We start from the raw sequence: 24,619 nt of genomic DNA on the forward strand, positions 1-24,619 counted from the left end.
ACAAGTTCAACTTCACAGCTGCCTGGTGGTACAAAGTCACCTTTGAGGGGAATATGGAGCAAGTTTATTAAACACACAAAAAAAAGAGCTCTGGAGGCAAACTACACAACTCCAGAACGACTCTTCAGAGACAGTTTTCTGGCCACGTATTTGCTTTCCAAAAGGCAAGACACACATTTCGAGTCGCAGGAGCTGGACTGATTTTCTCTGGTTTAGGTCCAAGAGAAGAGAGAAAAAAAAAAAAAAAAACAACCTTCACAAAATCTGCAACAGGCTTTTTATTGATTTTAATGAGGTTTGGAAGAAGCCACCGAATCTCCAGAGTTTTGTCGAGGAGTTTAAAAACAGGGGGAGAAGGTTCCAATGTAAGCGTTAATAATTCCACCCGATTCCCGCCAGCAAACACCCCCCCAGCGCTCATCAGCATTCCTGCTGCAGGGCTGCTGGGCTCAGATAAGCACCTCCAGTGTTATCACTTCCTAAGGCAACAACTTGTGCCAAAAGAAGGGGAAAAAGCTGCCTGTAAAAAGAAATGTTGCTGTGAGTTGTGCTGTCCTCCTCCAAACGCTAATTCCTGACGGGAGGCGCATCCCAGCTCCCGGGGGGACTTTAATTAACACAGCCAAGCACATCCCAGGGTGCTGCCCCTTGGAAGCACCTTGGCTGTTTAAGCCACAAGGAACAGATTCAGCACCATTAGGAAAGCCAAGGGCAGGAGATGGAAAAGGGAACAGGACCCTTTCAGTAAATCCTATAAAGTCAAGCGTGTCTGGTAAGGAACTGGCTCTGCACCACCTTTACTGGACTGTCCCGTTCTCAGAGTTGGTTTGGTTTATCCCAGAATGGTTTGGGCTGGAAGGGATGTTAAAGCTCATCCAGTCCCACCCTCTGCCATGGGCAGGGACACCTCCCACTAGCCCAGGTTGCTCCAAGCCCCGTCCAAACTGGCCCTGGACACTTCCAGGGATCCAGGGGCAGCCACAGCTTCTCTGGGAAACCTGTGCCAGGGCCTCCCCACCCTCCCAGCCAACAATTTCTTCCCAATCTCCCATCTCTCCCTGCCCTCTGGCAGTGGGAAGCCATTCCCTGTGTCCTGTCCCTCCATCCCTTGTCCCCAGTCCCTCTCCAGCTCTCCTGGAGCCCCTTTAGGCCCTGCAAGGGGCTCTCAGCTCTCCCTGGAGCCTTCTCTTGTCCAGGTGACCCCCCCAGCTCTCCCAGCCTGGCTCCAGAGCAGAGGGGCTCCAGCCCTGGCAGCATCTCCGGGGCCTCCTCTGGACTCTCTCCAGCAGCTCCACGTCCTCCCTGTGCTGTTCCCCAGGGCTGGAGGGGGGGTCTCACCTGAGGGGACAGAGGGGGTCAATCCCCTCCTGGTTTCAGATCATTTCAGTTCAGGTGCTCAAGGACATCTCATCACTGCCCAACTCAAACCTGTCAGCAGTGACTCTGCCCCAGGCCCCAGTGCTGAAGGGGGTGGGAACAGGAGCATTTAAACTTAAGCTTTTCCTTTGAATCACCTTCTTCAGATCCTGCTCCACTGACTATTTTGGGAACTCAGGCATGAGATGAACACTTTTCCCAGCACATAGCTCTCACTCACCTCTGTTGTTTTTTCATGGAAGATGCTATGGAGAAGCAGAGCAGCTGCACTGTATATCAATCACACTGTTAACAGTGAAATACAAGTAAAAATACAATTGTGGGGGGAAACTCCAAATAATGGTTTCCAACTTGCAGAACTTTTATCCCTGGAGATATTTCAACCCTTGGAATTCCAAGTCCTTAAGCAATCCAATCCAACATCAAAGTCAGTCCTACTCTGAGCAGTGCTGGTCTACAGGAACTCCAAAATCTAAATTACATGAGCCTCTGACAATGTTTTTCTTGACATTTATTTAAGTAAAACACTGGCAAATAGCTAGGAAAAGCACTCTGGAGAAGTTCTAATAAACATGTTTGCTTAATTAGGTGATTGGGAACTTGCCTCTTCAGTTCCTTCGCTGAAAGGCTCTATCTACCCAGAGCAGGAGAGGGATGGTCTGATAAGCAGAAAGTGAAATGGCACAAGGGAAAAAGAGCTTTGGAAAACAAACAAATCCAGATTTTCTTTAGCTGCAAGTTGCCTTCATAAGGATGTAAACAAACACAGCCAGGTGCAGCGTTTTTCCTGGTGACTATTTTGAAGGTGTACTTTCCCTCCCTTTGCCAAAAGGTGCCGTTTCCAGCCCGGTTATGCCACCGCCTGTCCCAGCCCGATATTATGCAAGTGTGGGTTTTGATGAGAAGTTCTCCATTCCTGTTTACATTTCTAACTTCCCAATATCACTGTTCCCACATCCTCGACCTGTGCCGTGGCAGAACCTCCTCTTGCACCCGATTATCACACACTCACCATTGATTTCATCACCTTCAGCTCAGCTCGAGCTCAAGTATTGGCCGTATGTTGTTCTTCTCCTCCTCTCTCCTTCTTCTCTCCTTCCTGGTGGATTTTAGTTTGCTTTCCCAACTATTTTTACGCTCTCCTGAGCGTGCTCAGGAACAGGAACACAGTGCTACTATCAGCTGCCCACCAGCTGGGGTGAGCCAGCAGCTTGTGGCCGAGCTGGAGACCACAGCAGGATGAGAGCACTGGGAACGCTCCGGGGGCTGGATGGGGCAAGGCCACTCCTCAAGAGAAAGTGTGAAAACATGTACATGGAGAAGCAGGAATGCTGATCTTCAGGGAGGCATTTGCTGGTTTCTATGGTCATGTGTCACAGAACTGCCAAGGTTAGAAAAGCCCCCTGAGATCTCCAAGTCCAACCATCAGCTCAGCACCACCGTGTTCACACCAATCCGTGTCCCCAAGTGCCACATCCATGTTTTTTGAACATTTCCAGGGATGAGGACTCCACTACTGCCCTGGGCAGCTGTGCCAGTGCCTCACCACCCTTTCCATGAAGAAATTCTCTCTAATATCTAACCTGAGCCTCCCCTGGCACAGCTGGAGGCCGTTCCCTCTCCTCCTGTCCCTTGTTCCCTGGGAGCAGAGCCCGACCCCCCCCAGCTCCTTTCAGGGAGTTGGAGAGAGGGAGAAGGTCCCCCCTGAGCCTCCTTTTCTCCAGGCTGAACAACCCCACTTCCCTCTGTGTTCCCTATCACACACTTCCCTAGATTAAGCTACATAATGAATTCCCAGTAGGAAAGCAGCTGGATATAAAGCTGTGTACACACCCCCACCTGACAGAGAGAGCAGAGAGCAACAGCCACACCGAACATCCCACAGCAAGGATGGGAGCTGCCCTCCATCAGAATATCCTGGAAAGGTCTCATTCCGTCTTCTGTTCTACCTCTGCTTTTATGAGTGAAGAATAAAATTAATTATAAGAGTCCAAAGCATCAAAAAAGTTTTGTCAACATCTGTCACTGCACTGACTCATCCCCTAATGGCAGGTTGGCGTGTTGGCTTCCTTCATCTTCCCACTCGGAAGAGGCATTAATCTGCTTTTAAAGCACTTTGATTAAGCTGATTATCTTTGCATATTTGTTAAAGATCACTTCTTACTCTCTTGCAGAAGGCAACAGTTCAGAGTTAAAACGAAAAAACCCAGCCTGAGCAAAAAGGAGAGCTTGAAATGGCAGGAGGAGGGCAAGGCAGGGAGAGGCACTGCTGAGACCCTGGGAGTCTAACAGCAAAGGGTACAGAGAAATTTGGTCTTGCATTAAGAAAGGTCCATTTTCCATGATTGATGTAAAGAATAAAAATCAGTAGAACCTTAGGTGAGATAACAGTAATAATTATTCCAAAAATAAAAGGTTTTTTTCAGGAAAGAGTGTTTTTGAATAAAAGATTCTCTATCAATATTCTTGCTCACTGACCTCAAAACAACCCAGGTCAAAAAACCACAGCAAGCTTGAAACCAAAATCCAAAGAAAATGTCACTTTTCCTTACAACATTTCAGGCTTTCTTCTAATTCTTTTTTTAGTTTGCATACAACTCTGAGATCCAAAGGCTGCAATTATTCATATATAAGCCCGGATACAATTTACCCATCAGAGATCTTCTGCATCATAATTTTCCTTTTATTTCAATTATTCCATATTCCTCTGTTTTCTGTGCATGACAGAGAAGGAGCAGCTACCAAGAAGGACCAACAAGCTGCACAGATGGGTGTGAACTGTGGAGAGACCTGGAAGACGGGATCTGGGAGAGGACACAGAACTGAGCAGAGCCTGAGGTGGTGGAAACCCAGTGGACTGGTGGTGGTTCCAATGTGGAAAGGTGACCAGGGAGGGGGCACTTTGTCACCAGGTAACCAAAGAGCCATGAAATGCAGGGCAACATTAGAGCACAGTTATGAAACAAAGAGGAAGGCTGAGGCCAGGCAGCAGCAGTTTCCATTTGAAACAGCTGAAAGGAGAAAGAGGGGAATCATTTGCTCCTCACAGTCCCCATTTTTTTCCATTAAGCCCCTCACAGCCTGTTTGCCATGGTCACACACCCTCCTGGAAGAAAGGGAACAACCAACCAGGGAGAACTGGCTGTTAAATCAAAGTCTCCAAGGCTTTACTCATCCTGCCAAAACACCTCTTGATCCCCCTTCCCTCCTGGAGCCACATCTTGCTGTAGCTCAGTCCTTGCTGTAGCTCAGTCCTTGCTGGAACTGGCTGGCACTGGGAAGGGGCAGCAGCTGCTCCCAGAGAATTCCACACCCCCCAGCAGGACAGGGCCTCACCTGCTGGGTTTACTGACACCCAATGAACACTAGAGACACCTACAAGTCATTAAAAAAAAAGGGAAAGTCTGAAAATAGGAAAAAGCAAATGTGATTTGAAGGCTCCTTTGGAGTTTCAAGATACAATCCCGGGACAGTTTTCTCCCCCACTGAACTACTCCAGGACAACACACACAGAGTCACAGTGATCACCTCCTCAGTGTGTAAGTCAACCTCATTTTCACCATACTTTTTCTGCCAGAAACCTTTGAAAATCTCTCTAACAAAACACCACTCGATGCTTTTGTCATAAGACAACTTCACAGAAATACCAAGTAATCTATTAATGTTTTGAGAAATAAATGAAGTTATCACAAGGTGTCCCTAACAGGGACTTCAGTCCCCCCCAGAGGCCCAGCAATCACAGAATCCCAGAATGGTTTGGGTTGGGAGGGACCTTAAAGCCCATCCAATCCCACCCCCTGCCATGGGCAGGGACATCTCCCACCAGCCCAGGTTGCTCCAAGCCCTGTCCAGCCTGGCCTTGGACACTTCCAGGGATCCAGGGGCAGCCACAGCTTCTCTGGGCAACCTGTGCCAGGGCCTCATCACCCTCACAGCCAACAACTCCTTCCCAATATCCCATCTATCCCTCCTTCTGGCCATGGGAAGCCACTCCCCTTGTCCTGTCACTCCATACTCTTGGAATAACCCTTCTCCAGAGCTCTCTGCTGCACAGCCTGGAACAGGCAGGTCACAAAATCTGTTTGTGTTATCAAGGCCTGCAAGGAGACATCACTTTCTCTGCTTGCACACCTTGCACAGTGTAATTATGGGTAAAGCTTTAATCCATTAATTCTTAAATTGCATTGAAAACACCTGCTCTGCCAAGGAGGCCCCGTGGGTAAGATGCACATCCACCTTCATCGAGGAACACAAGGGCACTGGGATCACATTTCAGTGATCTCCACGGGATCACACGAGTGGGAAAGTTGATATTTCAAACTGCCCAACACCAGCACTCAGTAAAATTGTGGCACACAGCAAAAATGGCTGTTTTAATGTGGCACTTAAGGTGGTTTTGCTTTAAAACAGGCTGCACTGGCATTCCCTGGAGCACAGTGAGCCAGTGGGAAGGGTACTGCTCCCATACTCCTCCTAACAAAACACTCCCCTGCCTTATCTTCCACCAGCTCTGGCATTTCAGACCCCCCATGGCAGAATCCAACTCCTCAACACAAAACTAACCCAGAGAGCACACTGTGGGAGCACCACCCCACAGTGCTGCAGCTGTTGTTTGCTCCCAGAGCAGCACAGCCTGAAAAACTGCAGGACATTTCAGATTTATAGAATTTGAGGCAGCTTAAAAACCTCTTTGACTCCTGCAGAAATGGCATTTCCTTACAGAACTAATCAATTCACTCGCTCACCCCTCAGCCTGCTTAATGCCTTGAGAAATATGTAAGTAGTTGAAGTTTAAAAGGCAGAATTCACAGTTCAAACACCAAGTACCCTCCCAAAGCCCTGCTGTGCATTAGAACCATCGAGCACAGCACTGCATCCTGTACTGCCAGGAACTGAAGGTGTCTTTAGGAGTAATTCACCTATTTCTGCCAGAGTCTGTGAACTTGAGGATGAAGAGCTCTTCCTTCCGAAGCCTCTTCAATTCCCATGGCAGGGGACAGGTATGTTTGACCACAGCATATTTCACAGTGTAAAACAGTAAGTAAATTCAAGGAAATACAAGAAAAGCACTGAGTTCAGGCATTTCTTCACTAGTTCATGCAAAACAAGCCTGGTAACTCAATCAAGGAACCATGGTGGAAGAGCTGACCTAAACTGAGAGCCCTTTTTATGAACTGACCCCCTAAATTCCACATTTCAGGAGCTAATCAAGGATCATATCAGCTTTTCTAGGCTCACAACAGCTGGTTTCTAGAGAGCAGTCCAAATACTTGTTTGGGCATCATCCACAACCCTGCCAAGACATCAACAACACCCAGCATTCAACCAGACACTGTTGTGTAAATGCTGCAAGGCAAAAGCCAAAGCTGAGGAGATAAAGCCACGTGTGCCTGTGCTCGATAAGGAGACCTGCAAGGGCTGGGTAAGGAACACCAGCAGCTCCAGTGACTGCACCGAGTTTTCTGCTGGGTCCTGTTTAGACAGAGCTCCACGTCAGAGCCAGACAAGATTTACCAGAACAGGTTCCTGCCCTCCTTGCACTGGAGCAGAAACCCCTTCCAGAGAGAAAACCAGGCTGTTCCATCAACCCAGTGCCAGCTCCAGATCCCCAAGCTTCCAGCAGTTTGCTGTGTTCCTAGTCAATCCACCTCCAGGACAGCAGCTCTCTACAGGTTTTAAGACACACAGGACTTGGATACTTTTCCCAATTAAGGATTTCTGCATTTAGATCTCAAGGGACAAACTGGTTTGGATAATCTACCAGCACGCTGCCCCCAAGAAACCTGCTGCTTCACAGCCTTTCTCTGCACAGATGATTCACAGAATTATGGAATGGGTTGGGTTGGAAGGGACCTTAAAGCTCATCCCATTCCACCCCCTGCCATGGGCAGGGGCACCTTCCACCAGCCCAGGCTGCTCCAAGTTCCACCCAGCCTGGCCTTTTACACCTCAATTCACTAAACCTAAAAGAAAAAGCAGGAAAAGCAAATATCTTTTCCTCCTACAATTAAATCACCTCAGTATCTTCCAAGTATTAAGACAGCTGTTTATTCCTATCTTTTTCCACTCGTGGAAAGTCATAGTTACTTTCAGAACCAGGAAGGGTAACTGGCAAAATACTACTCTCCATTTGCAAGCTGTACTGAAGTAAGACCTGGGGATGGAGCTTCACAACTGAAATAAAAGGCAAGCAAAAAACAATCTTAAAGAGCATCTGCCTACAAACAAAGGAGGAAAAGGGACACGGGGCTGTCTGTGTATCCAACTGCAGCGAGGAGCAGTGAGACTGAACCTCACCGGGAGCCTCAGCACTTACAGGGACTGAAGCAGCGTTTGTGCGCAGCCCTTTGATGTGGGAGGCAGGAGGCACCCCAGGAGTCCCGCAGCTCCGACAATGCCTAAAGAAACGTTTTAATGGGCTTCAATTGCCGTGAGTGGTTTGGGAGATCAATTACCCACACGAGCAGGATCTGCTGGGAAGTGCCGAGCTCTTCAATAGACCGGGAATTTTGCCACGCTGCAAAATGTCTCCCACGACTGCAGTGGTTCAGAACCAGTCGGCTCCAGAATGCACATTTCTCTAATTTTATTTATCTTCAAGCCCAGTAGTCCTCCAGCTATGCAATGTCAGATGCTATGCAATGTTCAAATCTTGGACGTGTCAAAGAACAATTACAATTTCTAAAGTCCTGCTTCCAGACTGCCCAGGGAGGCTGAGTTCAGCCACAACTCCCCAAAATCTTTTCTCCATAACAACTTCCACAATACTCAAAGTACACAGCCTTCTTCACTTACACTGAAGTTGCACAGCCCTTCAGAGCCAGGAAAGAATTTACTTGGATTAACAAAATATGCTTATTCTAAAAAACTAAACAGCACGAAGCCAAAGTTAAATATATTTAGGCATTTCAGAGGCACCAAAGAAGGTGTTGTGGTTGCTTAAGACACGTATGTGTATCAAAACACAGAGTCTCAGCTGGAATTGAAATGAAGTTCTGCACCAGACTGCAGCTCTGATGGCAAAATAAGGTTTGACAGATCTCCAGTTAACAGCCACAGTCTCTCCCTTCTCCTATTTAAAGTTAAAATCCACTGAAGTTCAAGCTTCCACAGAAGGATACCAGCAGAAACTTGCCTCATGTGGAAAAAGGAATTAATCCTATAGGGTAACTGTATCTCCTTTGGTCAACCTTGCCACTGAAACAGTGATTTCAACAGGAATGAGTTTCTCCAGGGAACATGAAGATTCAAGTCTGGATTTCCTACCTGCTCACTTAAATCAAGGTCTTTATAGCTGATCAGTTTTTAACAAGAAGAGATATTACTGCAATCCCCTATTTTATACTAATGACCTTTAGAAAAGGACAACAAATTAGTAATGCAAGAGAGTAACAAGCAACCTTTGCTTGCAGCCTGGAATGGCTGGAGGAATGTAGCTGCCTGTACACAGACACTTGTGTCCTGTCAGCTCTTCGGGGACCATCCAGAGCACACTGCCCCCAAAATCTGCTTTAGTGTGGACTCATTCAAGTCAGGCAAACCCTAATTTAAAAACCTCTCTCACTTCTTTTTCCCTAAAGGAACTCATTCCTTTTGGTAGATACAACAAACCTTGGGAAGGAAAATAATAGTACAAAGAACATAAGTAGTCATTTAAGTGTTTTATCCTTTAGAGGACATTCACTCCTTCCCCGTGTGACTCAAAACAAACCTAATTTACTAAGAAAGAGTTGGTTGTAATTAAGAGATAAATCATCATCTTAAAGAAACAAAGATTGGGGCTCTTCAGCAAGTTACCCAAACACATCACATCCCTCCCACAGGCATTGCAGAAGTCAGTGCAGTTCACAGCTCCCTCTGTTACTGATGCATCGGGGAAGGCAATTTTCATTTTAAATATGGTTTAATCCCAGATTGTAAAAAAATATGTATGTCAGGAAACTGCAGTTATCCACTTCAATTTTGTTTTGCAGCTGAATCATTATCAGCCAGCAAGACTTAACCTGCCTTTAGAGAAATATAAAGATTTATTATAACCATCCTTACAGTAAATTCAACGTGTCCCCTTCTGATTGCATTTTATGAAGACACAAAAGAACATGTGCATGTTAGTCCATGAGCTTGAAGACATGAAAACAGCACAAGTCACATTTGTAACACTACAATTCTTACCTGTGACTTGCAGATCTCAAGGTTCAATTTAATGCACAGAAGTAACACTTCACAGTAAAAATTAAGATTAGCTAAATTAGTCCATTTTTGGTCTTTATCATTCCATCTGAAGCATCCTCTGGTAACAAGCTTAATATCAAAACCAAATCCGTACCTACTGAACATGAACCCAGAGGGTAAAACATTCAAGGTGCATTTGCTGAGGGTCAAAAAGTAAATCAGGTAAGTTTGGGCAAAAAAACCCCATAGATACAACATCAATTAGGAGCAATAAGGTTTAATTTGGGGTTTGGGTCCTGGTTTACTGCTTTTCTCCTGATGAAATTAAATGGCAAACCCCCCCTGCTCTCAGCTGACCTCGGTTCGTGGTGACACTGTATGGACACAACTCAGACTCTGTTTGCTCAGGTCCTCAAGGACCTCCTTAAATATCTTATGAGGTGCCTCCTCTGGTCAAAATCCAAACCAAGAAAGGGCAGGAATTTCTTTCCTTCCCATAACTATCCAAGCTGCCTGCAGTAAAGCTGGTGAGGACTGAACTTCACAGAATGCTTTCCTTCTGGGAGAGACTCATATTCAACACCAGGGTTCTGTCGCAGAAACAAGATTTAATATCCAATTACAAACCAAGCAGAAGTTATTTGTGCCCCTCTAAGTCCAAATGGGAAAGTACAAAGAACCAAGATGGATACACGTGCAAAAAACTCCAGACCATTTGGGTTGAGTGGGACAACTGCACAGCAGTGAGTCCAACCCCCCACTTGCACAGTTCCATTAGATCAAGTTGTTTAAAGACTCATTCAGCCCACGTCTGAGGATCACCAGGCATATTCTTTCTAGACAACCTGTTCCAATATGAAAGTTGGAATCTGAAATCAAGTTCAGAAAAATACTCAAAGGCAAAGGAAGCAAATTCCTCTGAGCAAAACTAAGGAACAATAAGGATAAGAACAATGTTCAGAATACTGAAGTCTGCCTCGCTTTTATTGCAAGCCTTTATTTCAAGAGGTTATGCAGCTGGTGTAACACAAATCTACATGTGAACACAAATCTAGAAGCAAATGCTCAGAGCTGAGATGAAAAAGCATCTGTAATTTAGATAAATGACAGCTCGCTGTAGGAACAGCCTCAGCATTCAGGTCTTGTATTTCAGAAAGAGCCTGCACACAGTTTTGCTCATTTAGATTCAAATGCCACAAAACAGCCCAACTCCTGGATGAAAGATTACATCTTTATGCAGGAAGGCTTCCTTGGCAAGCTTAGGGGAGTCTGTCAACCAAGAACAAGGATCCAAGGTACGTATGTTTATTCAAGTACCACATCTGTGTCGTGAACTCGGAGATGTGACACCTCTGCAGCGAGTTCAGCTGACAGAACTGTTCCCAAAGCCTTCCCTGATGGTGAGGCCTCCAGAAAAAAAATACCACCAGGAACCAAAGAATACAGAAGCCAAACTTCTGTGTTCAGCCTGAACGACTTGAAGCTTGAACCGAAGAATTCTCTTTCCAGCTGCCATTACCTCGGGTGCTGGAAAGCAGATTCCCCAAGGTGGGACAGGTAGGACACAACTACCTGGTTTGGTGTTTTACTACTTCAGTTCTTGGTATTTTCCTCAGGAAGTCAGAGCACTGGTGTGTGAGAGGTCCTTGCCAGGCTGCAGTGCCTCGGTGATGGATTTGTGGGCTAGGCTGTTCCACGTAGTTGCACAATAAGTCAACAAGGGAGGTGAAGCTGAAAGCCCCGAGTCTTAATGACCCAGCAGGTATTTTCACTGCTCATGCCATGGAAATCAACCTGTAATTGCAGCTTCAAGTGGTCACACATAAAAAGCACGGAGTGAAGAGTTACACATTAGGAAATGCAAACACCGTGATCACCTGTGAAGCTTTAGCTCAGCTTCTCTTGGCATATGTACAATCCCTAACTACCTTCTCCATCCTTTCCTTCCCATAAACCCCCACCCTCACCCAGTGAACTTGGTGGGACAACATTCCCTGAACACAGAACTTTCATTACAGTCATTTCCCTTAACCCTGCAGTCAGTGTGGAGTCCTGAGTCCAGTCAATCCTCTCAGCACTGCTCATTTCACAGCACCCCTTCTGCTGAGGATCCACAGTGCTCTCCAGAGCTCTCACACTGCCCCACGTGTTAAGTGCCAGTAATGGATTTTTAAAAGGCTGGAAAACTAAGAGTTCAAGGCATCAGAATGATCCTTCTAGTTTTGGTACCCAGAACAAACGTCACAAGTCCAGTTTTTCAAATACTCCCAATTTTTATAGGACTCTGCTCTGTGCCTGGAAACTCTACTAGCTGGGGGTCTGAGCTGCAGAGATGAGCACCCAGGCCTGGAGTTGTGTACTCAGCACCAAACCCATAACTCTCCACACACCTGGAAAGGTTCCCAGTAACTTCCCAGCCAGGACCACAATCCACAGCCGGGCAAGGACACACCTGGTTCTCCAGGATGGCACTGACCTGACTCACCAGACCACCACCTACAACTTCTTCCCAGATAAAGCCACCTCACCCAGTGCTTCCACAAGTACCAGGTAATTTAAGATCTTATTGGGCCACCTGGAAATTCTGGATTTCTTCAGATGTCCAAGGCTACTGCAGCCTCTGCTTAAAGTGATCTCAGTCATTACCTGTGGGGATGAATTACTGATGTCAGCACAGTCACAGCTACACTCAAGAGATCAGACAGATTGCTGGGCATCAGAATATCCAATCATCATTCCTCTCACAAAGAGCTTAATCTTTATTTATATTAGTTTATTGCCTCAATTGCACAGCACAGACAAATCTCTTTGGAAAGGAGACAAACTCCTGGAGAGCCTTCAGAACAGACCAGCACTCCCAGTCGGAGCAGCAGCTTCATCAGACACAGCCACATGCACCGGGGAGCCCAGGTCAGCAAGGACTCACATTAGAGCCAAAAGAGTCAATACACCCAATTCCCATAAAATAAATCACAGAATCACAGAATCAACCAGATTGGAAAAGACCTCTGAGATTATCAAGTCCAACCCTTGATCCAACCCCATCGTGGTTCCCAGCCCATGGCACTGATGCCACATCCAGTCTGTCCTTAAACACCTCCAGGGATGGAGAATCCACCCCCTCCCTGGGCAGCCCATTCCAATGGCTGAGCACTCTCTCGGGAAAAACTTTCCTCCCAATATCCAACCTAAACCTCCCCTGGCAGAGTTTAAGGCCATGCCCTCTTGTCCTACTGCTGGTTCCGAGGAGAAGCACTCGACCCCCCCCGGCTCCCCCCTCCTATCAGGGAGTTGCAGAGAGTGAGGGGGTCTCCCCTGAGCCTCCTCTTCTCCAGGCTCAGCCCCCCCAGCTCCCTCAGCCTCTCCTCACAGCACTTGTGCTCCAGTCCCTTCCCCAGCCTCGCTGCCCTTCCCTGGACCTGCTCCAGCCCCTCCATGTCCTTCCTGAGCTCAGGGCCCAGAGCTGGACACAGCACTCCAGGGGTGGCCTCACCAGTGCTGAGTCCAGGGCAAGAATCACTGCCCTGCTCCTGCTGCCACTCTTCCTGATACAATTCCCTCCTAAAGCCAGAGGTAGAGTTGTCCAATTTTATTGGTCCTGAACATCATATCAGTGAAAAATCCCTCACCAACTGATGCAATCCCTCCCCTCTTTGAAGCTCCCTTGAGGAGCAGCACATGGCACTTAAGCTGAGGGGAAAGAGTCCCTGACACTGACACTTGAGGCAGATTCAAATTTTACACAAGCTCAAGCTACATTAACACAAACTGGAAACCCAGCAAGGCTCAACAGGCTCTTGTACCAAAAGTTTTATATGGATCAGGAGCAGCTGTCCTTCCTTCACCAGGCTGCTTTTCCCTCCCTTTTATTGTTGCAGATCCTTCATTTATTTGTTGGGTTCCCACACTTGCCCTGAAGCCCTGCTGTGCTGGGCTGGACACCACCTGAACACAGCCCTTCAATCAGGAGCAGGCTCCACACTGAGGATGACCTTCAGCTGGCTCTGGGCACTAGTTATTTCTCCAGCACCTTTAGAAGCAGGCTATTTTTCTAAACCATTGAAGAAAAGCCATTAAATTAGTTTTTAAGTCAGTGTGTGTAATACAGCACAGGCCACCTGCCCCTCAGTGAGGCCCCCCTGCCATGCTTTGTCTGCCATAGCTTTAACTCTTATTTAACTTATCAAAAGGATGTCAGAAGGTTTATACAAGTTCACCTCTAATGTACTCGTTATCCTCTTAGGAGCCACTGAATGAAATGTGAGTTAATGAATAACACAGTAGGAATTATTTCATTATCCCCACGGTGAGAGGGAGCCATCTAATTCTTGGATATGATGTCAGACTTGAGAACCAGCCAGTGGTACTTACTGAGCCTTCCAGTGCTCACTCAACTGCTACAGCAGTGGTGTTCCCAGAGAAAGGCAGCACTGCCAGAACGTGCAGCAAAGCTGCTCCTCAGCAGCCTTAGGAGGAATTAAAGCAGCAGGAGGGAGCAACTGGAGGCTGTCATTCTGCTTCCACACAAGGGAGAGGTTTTTAGCAGCACACATGTAATGTCCAGGCCTTGCACAGGTATGGAAATCAAGGCAGTGAGAGCATGTCAGCTCTTCACATCTTTCCTCTTGCCTTAAATCCACCTTTACAGTGTCAACCCCACTTCCAAGTTACCACTTGTCTCTGGTACTAAGTCAACCTGTCTATTAAACTCCATCAGAAACCCAGGACACTTGAAGGGAAGTCTGAAGCGAGGTATAGATCCTTCATCAGTCATTGGCAATCCCATTTTCTGGCATTCAAGGCCACTTCATTTCCACTTAGTTAAACTAAGGCTTCTCACTCGAGAACCTGATGCCTTATGGCAGAAGATGGTCACAGGAAAAACACCCATCTCCTGCCAGTACAGGAGAACAACTCCAAGAAAGAACAAGTCCTCCTTCAGGTCATCAAGACATTTGCCTGCAATAACAACCAGCTTTAGATTGCCTGAAGAGTTTGTATGTTTAAAGAACTAATTCTGCCAAGGAGACCAGGTGGCTTGAGGTGTTCAGAGCTGGTGTTTCACTGACTTCCCAACCATCCTCTCTGCTATCAGGACAGCTGTGCTGGGCAGTGCCCTTCAGATAGTTTGGCTCTTAGGACACGTGTCCCTTCCTGTCCAAAACACCCTAAACTTCCTTCACATTGTGCAGTTGGGAGCAAGAAAGCAGCAGACATTTGAACAGCTCACCCCAATCCATTACAGAGCCTGCAGGTATTACTTACCAGGTGTTCCCCTCTAACTACCTGACTGGTGAGGAATAAACTAGTACACAAGCAACCTAAAAACCTAAGCAAGAGGAAAAACCGGAAAGCCTGGGAGACCAAAGCTGGGAGATGGTTCTAGTTTTCCATCTGCATGAGAAGTCCATCTCCCTGACATGTCATATTCAATGTCATACCCAACACAAGCACAAACTGAGGTGTGTTCTCTTTTTAAGGAGTGATTTTCCCCACACCCTGCAGCCTGCACTCTCTCCTGGACAGCCACACAGCACTGGGGCTGTGACACGTCCCAAGCAAAGGGCAGTTGTGCCACAGTCCTTATCATGCTCAAAGAAACGCCATCTGCCAGCCCAGCACGTGCTGTTCTGTCATTCTCACGAGTGTGCACATGGAAGTTGTATTCATAGTCCAGGCCTGGCATCACAGTCACTGCCACGACTGCAATGCTGCAGTATATTTAGAATGGCTCTGTTAACTCTTCAGCTCACTTTAATAATACCATTGAGGCATCCCAGCCTCCAAAGCCACTGCTGTCCCATAAGCATTCATCTTCAATTCTTCAACCATCACTCAAAACACCAGTATTTAAGATACAATACCCACGATACAATACCCATTAAGGTACAATAACCCATGCCAGTATCTGTAAAACGGACAGAAAATTCAGTAAGATAAACCAGGAGAAGTTGGCTTTGGAGCAAGTTTGTTATACCAGAAGCTTCTGAACTGGTACAGAACAGGATCTCCCTGCACGTGAAGAGCGTCCGTGTGCAGGAATGTCTGAGTCAGTGCCCACTCACCCATGAGCTGATCTGCAGAGCATACAGCAGTGCTTCAGCCTGCACAGCTGGAAATCAGTGCCTAAAAGTAAGCACAATAACACAGAGTGAGGTAAGAAACAAGCTTTGGAGGTGTGATGTCACCTAAGAGGGTAATGGGATCAAACTGGTGAGGCTGTGAGCCCTCATTCTGACTTGTGCAGTGATACTGCTTAAGTTCCACCACGTGCTTCCACTGCCACTGAGTCAGAGCTGTCCTTACACAACACATCCAGGCTCCTCAGAGCTGTCCCTGCAGAGGCTGGAGCTGCCCTCCTGCTCCAGCTGTGCTCGTTAATCAGCCTTTCATGCCCAGAAAACTGCCAAAGCCATCGGCAGCCGAGAGAGATCCATCTCTCCTGGAAGCGTCCTCAGTGCCACAGCCATGCCAGCTGTACACAAAAACTGCCCAGAGACCTTAAGGAAGATTCTCCTCATCAAAAGCCAGATTTTGTGCCTGATATTTTCCCTTTTAAAAAGTCCTACATTCTACCCCTTAGTGAGGAATTCTTACCTATTTTGAACACCCACTTCAGGAGATAGACAGATTCTTAATTCAACTGTGTGGTCTGGTGGGAGGACAGGAATATCCAACTGTCCTTAACCCTGCAGTTTCCAGCTTAAATACATCCAGACAGACTCACTAGAAGGAAGTAAACAATGTCATCCAGACTGCCTGGGGAAGCAACAGTAACTTAAAAACATAGCTGCACACTGCAGGTTGGGGTTCAAATGTGAACAGCAAGAGCTCAGACATTCCCTCTATCAACATAAACAGCTTTTATCCTCAACAGCTGTATGATTCTTCCAACCATGATTCTTCATCACACCCCAAGATTTTTCCTAGCATTAAGTAGAGCTGCCTAAGTGAGACTCAGTTATAAAGTCATTTTATCACCACTACTATTCTCTCAAAGCTTAAAAATTAAATCAAGTCCTCCACTACTGGAATTTTCATTACCAGGAAGCTGCAGTAATGCTTATTGCATTATGGTTATTGGTTTGTTCTCCCAACACAATAACTCCATCAGTTCAATGCTTTGAGTTAATTATTATTGCTTAACAGAGGTAAATGCAAACAGAAACCTAAAGAGCATGGAATTAACAGTAGGAAACCAAGCTGAACTACTTCAAGATAAACCAAAGACTTCATGATCACCTGCAAGTATCAGGGAAACTCTCAAACAGCTCTGTGTATAAGAAATTAAAAACCATTCAGAAAACAGCCACAGGAAAATGATACAACAAGGTAAAGACTCCATCTTTTTCCTGTATCTGGATACTTGGGATTAGCAGTGAAGAAATGTTTATTATAACAAAATAACTAGAACTTGGATTGCAGTATTTCCAGAATATTCTGTCAGATCCTCTCAGCAATAAAGCATAAATAATTATGAATGATTCCCTGGAGAGTCCACCAAAGCTCCAGAGATTCTGTGGAGCTTCTGATCAAAAGGCACCTCCAGTGATGCCCTTCTCTCACTCGACTGGGGAAAGGAGCCACAGCAGCCAGGAGGGGATGAAGGCAGCAGTGAGCCAGCCTGGCACTGACCTCCTCCACTGAAGGGCCACCAGTTGCCCCGGAAGCTTCAGTGAGTTCCAGTGCCAAGGCTGACCTTGGAACCGCTCAAACAAGTGCCTGCTGTGAAGCTGCTGCTCTGAGAGCTCCCGCCAGCCCAAAGCCTGGGAGCCCCGGCAGAGAAGTGGCTGCTCCACAACAATGTGCTCCACTGCAGGAGCACTCACAAGCCACTGAATAGACAATGGAAAGAGCCATTCAAGTGTCAGTCCTCCAGTCCAGCCAGCACAAAGTGCTTTTTGTTTCTGTCTTGGAGATCCTGACGAATCAGAAATAGATTAAGTGTGCTGGCAGAGCGGCTTCTCCCTCCCAGACGGATCGGTGATCCCAGGGAAGGGACCTGCCAGGGCTCTGCAGTAACTCACCCGGGCACACACAGCCCTGCACAGGCTCTGCCCTCCTCGGGAGACCTGGCAGTGAATCCTGCCTTTGAGCATTCCCGTAAACTGACAGGGAATCACTCTGCTCACAGGAAATAACCTCACAAACAACAGCGACAGGTCCTAGTTGTGTAGGTAAAGAACATCAATAACAACATTCAGTCTTGTTAGAGCCAGAGGAATCTCTGCCTGAGCACAGTTACCACTGAAGGCTTTATTACCTCCAGGGGAGGCTCTGAAACAGATACATTTGTGTTTTGTACAACATCCATTTAGTCCTGCTAAGTTCTCAGCATTATTTTTTAGTGGCTCAGCGACAAAAACTGTTACTGAGTAACTCTCCAGTCTGAAGTTTCAGTGCATTAGTCCTCTCTGCTGGATTAAAAACACAACCACCTTAACGTCCACAGATCCAAAAGCCCACTACTCCATAACCCACAAGGAATAAGCACATGTTATCTGTGGAAAACACAGGAGCATTTATCAAGCAACTTATCAAATCTTACCACAAATACTAAACAAACCCGAGCAATCCAACTGTTTCAGTTAACAACTAATAAAAGCTCTGAGAAAAAGGAAAGCATCTGCTCCCACTTCCTACATAAATCTCAAGCAACACCACAGATACAGAACAGCTTCAGGAGCTGCATTTTCGAGGGATAATCTGAAGCTGGCAGTGGTAGATACCCTTTCAGCACTTAGGGTTGCCTGTGCCAGCAGGTCAGCCCAAGATCCCGGTGCCATAAGCAGATGGAGCCACAGGATCCATGGAGCAGCCCTGTTGCTCTGCACCTTTCCCAGGCTACATCCTCTGCCCAGTGAAGGTAAACCAGCAACCTCAGCACAGGGACCATTTACCTACAGAAACACAGTAAAGCCCTGCAGAAACACCTGTTAAATGCTTTACTTGCAGCAACCCTGGTCTAGAAGGGTTAAAAATCCCCTCCAGAGCATCAGTCTGAACATGGCACTAAGACTGCACCTTAACCCTGGGGGATGCAAAGGCTGACACAACACTAACAGAGCTAAAGTTGAGGATTTCTACCTCGAATCTGCCTGCAAGGAACATTGTCACCTGTGACAAGGACTTAAAGGACTGGAAGGAAGAGAAAGAACAACATTTTAGTTGTGATGAACTTAACTCACCAGCTCAGTAAGAGCAGCATTTCTGTGAAAGGTTTACACCAAGCTATCTCAAAATACTAAAAAAGGATATAATTCAAGCCTGCTGTTCAACACAAAACAAATCTGCAACTTCTCCATTTGAAAATTCAGTGAGGCTTCAGAGTAGGACGAGCCTAAGTAGACAAACTACAAGACTTATTCCTTACTTCAGAACTGAAGCTTTCAGACCTTTCCATCCAACCTACTTCATCCAGCACTTCATTTTTAAGATATTCCAGCACATGTTATTCACCAGCCTACTTCAGATGAGACATTAGTAAGGACTTTTCCCCATTCCTCCCCCAAAAAAAGCCTATAAAACTGACATCAGAGACAACATAAAACACATCACTTCAAGATAAGGTTGAAATTAAAGCACTAATCTCAGAAGTATTTCCAGAATTTCACAGGCAAAAACTCACCTGCAGACCAACTCTAAATCCTAATTTAACAGTTCCACACTGTAAATAAGCAAAGTTGAAGAATGAGAAAGGTGTAGCAAGACAGGCACAGCTGCTTGCTCTCTACAGGTCACATTTACTTCTTTCTGCTAAAGGAAAAACCTCCCTACCCAGTGAGTGACACACACCTTGGTATTCAAATAACTGAGATCTAGAGATGTGGGGCAGAGGTGACCAGGCAGGAGTTAACTCTTCAAACAAATGCAGGTTTTAACTGGATAAATTCCTACCCTATACTTAGAGTTTAAAGGTTACAAAAAGCTCAGTGTTGGAGGAACAGATCAGCACCAGGCAGCAAGCTTTTTATAACATGGCAAAGATGCTCTGAATTCCATGTAGAGGCTGAGCTGTCACTCACCCAGCTTGATCTATGGATTCCCAGCTCCATAGAAAGGTTCACACTTTCTCTTTCACATTCTGACATGCAGTAAGCTGCCAATGTGTCATTTAACCTCTGAGTTAAAATGTTATTAAAAAATAATCAAAGTAACCAAGTCCTGATTTTTTGAGGGGTCACAGGTGGAGCAGCTCCTCGGGAGTCACCTGACAAGCAGCAGATTCTTCAGACAAGTTTGAGCCATCAAATTTGTTTCAACATGTCCAAACTCTGCTAAGTCAAGTCTTTCACCCACACTCACCATGAGGTGACCCAGGGGAGAGCACAATGGCACAACCCAAGTGCTGCTGAAACAAGGTGCTGGTTGGGTTTTCTTTGCAGACATGATGGATGCACTGAGTTCTTCTACCACAACTGATCTTCACTCAGCTGCACAGGTCCCCTCTGAACTGATCCGAGGGTATTCCTTCACCTCTTGCATCTTAATTAGTTACAAATAGTTAAGCAGATCTTAACAATATCAACACCACACAGGGACCTAAATTTTTCCTCCTAAGTTTTCCAGAGTCAAACAGGAGGCTTGAAACTCCAGCCTCAACCTTACTGTTCATCAGTTCACGGAAGCTTAAAAGCTGACCTTTTGCAAGCAGCAAAAACCCAGCTGGCTACACCTGCAACTGCACCACAAATGTGCTTCAGAGCAACATCTCCAGACTCCTGAAAAATCAAATAAACCAGCAATAAAACCACCAAGACTCACCAACCTACCTGAACAGGCTGGAGTGTTCTCTGCACCTGCAGAAGTGGGTATCATATTCCAAACCCAGCCTGGAAATTCAGACTAGCTCTAGGAATTCTTTAATTGTCTTGGCAAGAGGCAGCAAAAAAACTGGAGAGTTGAAGCACATAAATTAGGTTTTGAGGGTGTTTTGGCATTAAACTGTAAGCTTAACTAGATTCTCCCCAGCCCACCTGCTTACTTCTAATATGGTAAATATTGCACAAAAACCTTCAATCCTTTCTCGTCCTTTTCATGACACAAGTCACTTCAGACCAGCTTCTTTGGCTTGTTTTAACTTAGCACTCCTTGCTTTTGGTAAGTGAAGTCACTTTAGCTCAGTAACAAATGTTACTAGACCTGTAGCACATTTATAGAAAAATCATTTCTTAACTAGTACATGACTTGGTCTGCTGGGATTGACACATGGTAGAAAGGATTTATGATGAGACTGAAAACTGAATTTTGTTGGAAGAACCAGAAAAAATAAATACAGTAGTCAGAAATACTTAGAAATTCAAAAGAGAAAAGGCAAATTGAGCCATGTTGCAATTTTGAGGCTCTTGAAATATGTTCCAGTCCATGAGGCTTAGCCTTGCTGTGTCTCTACTCTGAATACCAAACAATTTGGGTCCAGGAGCACGAAGTCTGCTGGAAGCAGGAAAGGATCTCTGTATCCAGCACGGGCAGCAGGTAATCCCTGCCTTTGTGAGAGCCGTGGTCCAGCCTGGGGCAGTTGTACAGTTTAAAAAGCTGGACAATAACTCAAAATACTAATGTTTAGAAAAATAAGCTACAGGGCACAGCAGCACGGAACTCACTCCTTAGGGAGCTGCCAACTGCTTCCTGCCCGAGCCCAGCAAATCAAGTTGTCTTATGCAAGAGGAAAAGTCCTCATACCTGAGAGCTGAGCGGGACACGGCGGGCTCGGGCATGAGGCAACAGCCCCATTACTGTAATAGGGCTGTGCTCTGGGTGTGACCCTCAGAGCAGGGAGCTCCTCAACTGGGGCCTGCACAGACAGCTCAGCCAAGAACTAGGCTTCAAAAGGAAAGCAAGAAATAGCTCTTATTGTCTTTGGTATAACCATCTTATACTTGTCAAGTCAAGCAAAGCCCTTTGTCCACAGCTGCCCAGCTGACTCCAGGTGAACACCACACCCACCCAGCTGAGGTGTCAGCAGTGGCAGGGATGGACCCAACCACGCTCCACAGGTGAGCAGAGTATCAAGCCGGTTTCCACACTGCTTCCTGCTCCGAGCTGATTACAACAGCAGGCTTGGCACTGCTTGTTTTCCCCTCAATGAATTCACAGAATCACAGAATCAACTAGGTTGGAAAAGACTTCTGAGGTCATCAAGTCCAACTTTTGACCCAACACCACCTTGAATTACTACAGAGCTCCCATCCTCAGACCCTCCCGCTGCTCGGGGATCCCCGGCCTTCCCAGAGCTCCCAGGAAGAAGTGCCTGTGCAATGCAGAGGAGCTGGAATGCCCCAGCAATGGAAGCTAGACAGCTCTCCAACCAACCTGCCAGTCAACACTTGAGAAGGAAAAGATAATCTGCCTGGAGTAACGAGCTAAGTACAGAGCCACCAGGACTGCAGCACCCCAGTGGCTCTGCAGGTGAGACACCTGGGCAGCAGTAGCGCCCAGAAAGCAACACTGACCTTGAGCTTAAGGGACCAAATTCTGCAAAGCAGCACCAAGAGTCAAGACCAGCATCCTGTAACTCCCTGGAGTCTTCTCACCATCCTCTTCATTGCCATATTTCGGCACTCCAGGGAATCCTATTCTGTTTTAGCACCCCCCTTGCCCAGTGCTGTCCCCAGGCCCGTGGTTAGCAGTCACCCTCATCAAGTGCCAGCACTCATCCTGTCATTATAAGCCAAAATTCCAGTTTGACATGTGGAAGGCATTTTGGTTCCAGCTCCTAAAGCCTGCAGAACTGAAAGGGGGAAAAGCAACACAACAGTAACCAGGCATGGTGGTACCATGATGCAACTATACAAGGAGTTACTACTTTTAGAAATTCACTGCTAATGAATACTTATTATTCTTTTACTTTAATAAGGGTTTATGAGCATTACTTATACAGCTATAACCCCACTGATGTCCCATGTGGTCACAGATTGTGAAAGAAGGACCCTCAATTAGCTGTACCACCAGTTTTCCTGCAAGGAAGTTTCCCTACAGATCCCCTAGTACACAGTCTGAGCACTGTAGGTGTATTGAACATACAGGTGCAGTGTCAGTATGCTGAAGTTGCAGTCCTTTTCATAATGAACTTGGAGTTTTAGAGCAGGTATCTGGGCTCCTCCCTTCCTTCCAGCTCAACTGACCACATGGTTTTGCCAGCACTAAATATTCAACACTTGGATCTCCAAAACTGAAAATTTCCATGTGGCTTCTCCCTGCAGTCCCAATGTACTCCTCTGTTACGTACAGGGATGCTCTGCAGCAGGGAAGTACACTAACCAAACACCTCCAAATCATGTGATACTCATGCTTGAGTCTGAAGGGATTAAGAGATTCCAGCCCAAAGTAAAAGAAAACAAGCAAGCTATTGTATTCTGCATTAGAACACAACTATGCCTTGACCATAATCCATTAGCCAAACCTACAAGGAAAGCTGAGCAGACCTCAAAACATTTACCTTTCTTCCATCTTCCTCTTTTTTCCTCAGAGAGTTCAGATTTTCCCAAAGTGCAAAAAGGTGCATTCTTTTGGAAGTTACTCAAAGAAAGGTTCACTGAACATAGACAAAGATGATAATTTAATCATAATGGGTATCCAACCAGAATATAATGCCCTGTTCACAGCAAATTCCTGCTACCAGCAGTGAGAGAAAATTAAGAATCTGAATTCTCAAATGTACTCATGGCTAGTATGTTCACCAATCAGTACACAATTAAGCATTCCTGTTCCCTAATTGTAAAGATGAACACTCGTTTGATAAGGATTAGTCATTAATTTGATGAAAAGCTTATCCACTCTTAAAAAAACCCATGCACAGTGTTTAGATGGAATGGAAAGGTCTGCAGGCAGAGGCAGTAAACTTGTGAGTTTACATTAAGTACACTTCACTTGCTTTCAGCTTCCATTTATTAAAGGAAAATAATCAAAAAACCTAGAAATGCAATCTGCTTAGACATTTTAGCCAGGTTTCGTGGATCAAAAGTTCAATAGTGCCTACATTACACTGACTATTTGTTCTCAGAACTGGAAACAAAAAGGAAATTAAGAAAATTCAAATATAATGAAATCAAAGCTACGAGGTCAAAACAACTAGAGTGTTTTTGCTCTGGTCAGACCACAGCAACCAGGCAGCCCAGTGGAGAGAGATGTCCTCACATCACTTTTCGAGCAAAGCTGCTCTGTGATACGACAGGTGAGTTTTCTTCTCACTGCCTCTCATTTTGGCTCTTCTGTTCTTTGCCAGGAGACAGACAAGTATTTGAAAAGCCTGAACTGAGAGACCCACAGAACAGTAAAAGTCAGCTTTGATAACAGCAGTTTTAGTTAGAGAGACACCAAAGGCTGGAGGTGAGAAAACTGAGAACAGTTTCCAGTCTGAAAAGGTCTCAAAGCAAACAGCCCACGGAGGGTGCAGCAAACAGCACCATCACAACCAGCACAACTCCCAGCGTCTCATTTCCCTCTGGTTTAAGTTTCAGTGACAGCAATTACACTGGCAGATAGCAGGGAATAACCAGAGCTTTCCCAGGTACACATTAAGGCCAATTACGGCTACAAGAGATGGAATCACAGCCCCAGCTCACTCCCTGTCCTCATCTGCTTGCAGGGAGAACAGGGAGAGTCAGGCTGTTGGGTCCCTCCTAACTAGCAGGTAGGATATTCCATGGAAATGCTCTCCACCAACTCCAAACCCAGAAATTCCAAGGAAACCTTCCACCAATTCCAGACCTAGAGGCAGCCGCTTCCATGAGCAGCTTTGGACTTTAACTCATTTTGAAAAGACACGGTGATAGCATAAGAGCGACAGGACAGAGTTTGACACTGGATCAGCTGTCAGACTGGATCATTCTGATGCCTCCTGCACAAAACTGAGGTTTCACTTCAGAAGTACTGAAAGTTACCTCACCCATGTAACACCTACTGTAAGATGTTGAAGGTATTAAGACTCCAGAGTCATAAGCAGTTCCACTAGTACAGCAGTTCAAACAAATGGTTCTTAACCTCTGTATGCTCACTATTTCTTTACCTCAGCCTTGCTTTCAACTACAACTTCCAGCAACTAAATAACCAAAATCAATATTCTAGCAGT

The 24,619-nt window shown here is 46.0% G+C and overlaps 1 protein-coding gene across 10 annotated transcripts in view; it reads right to left on the reverse strand.

Annotated features, from left to right (window-relative positions):
• Window positions 1-24,619, reverse strand: part of MTMR3 (myotubularin related protein 3) — a 79,352-nt gene that overhangs the window by 48,458 nt on the left and 6,275 nt on the right. For 8 of the 10 annotated variants that reach the window (XM_032706271.1, XM_032706262.1, XM_032706264.1 and 5 more), the window contains one exon: window positions 15,615-15,675. The exons of 1 other annotated variant lie outside the window; for it this stretch is intronic. In XM_032706271.1, coding sequence (XP_032562162.1) covers window positions 15,615-15,675 — 61 coding nt within the window. Of the gene's footprint in view, window positions 1-2,389; window positions 2,613-15,614; window positions 15,676-24,619 lie in introns of those variants that run through there. One more of the 10 variants, XM_032706268.1, reaches the window with a different exon arrangement.

Source organism: Chiroxiphia lanceolata, chromosome 18, assembly GCF_009829145.1.
Source record: "Chiroxiphia lanceolata isolate bChiLan1 chromosome 18, bChiLan1.pri, whole genome shotgun sequence".
In the NCBI taxonomy this organism is placed as follows: domain Eukaryota; kingdom Metazoa; phylum Chordata; class Aves; order Passeriformes; family Pipridae; genus Chiroxiphia; species Chiroxiphia lanceolata.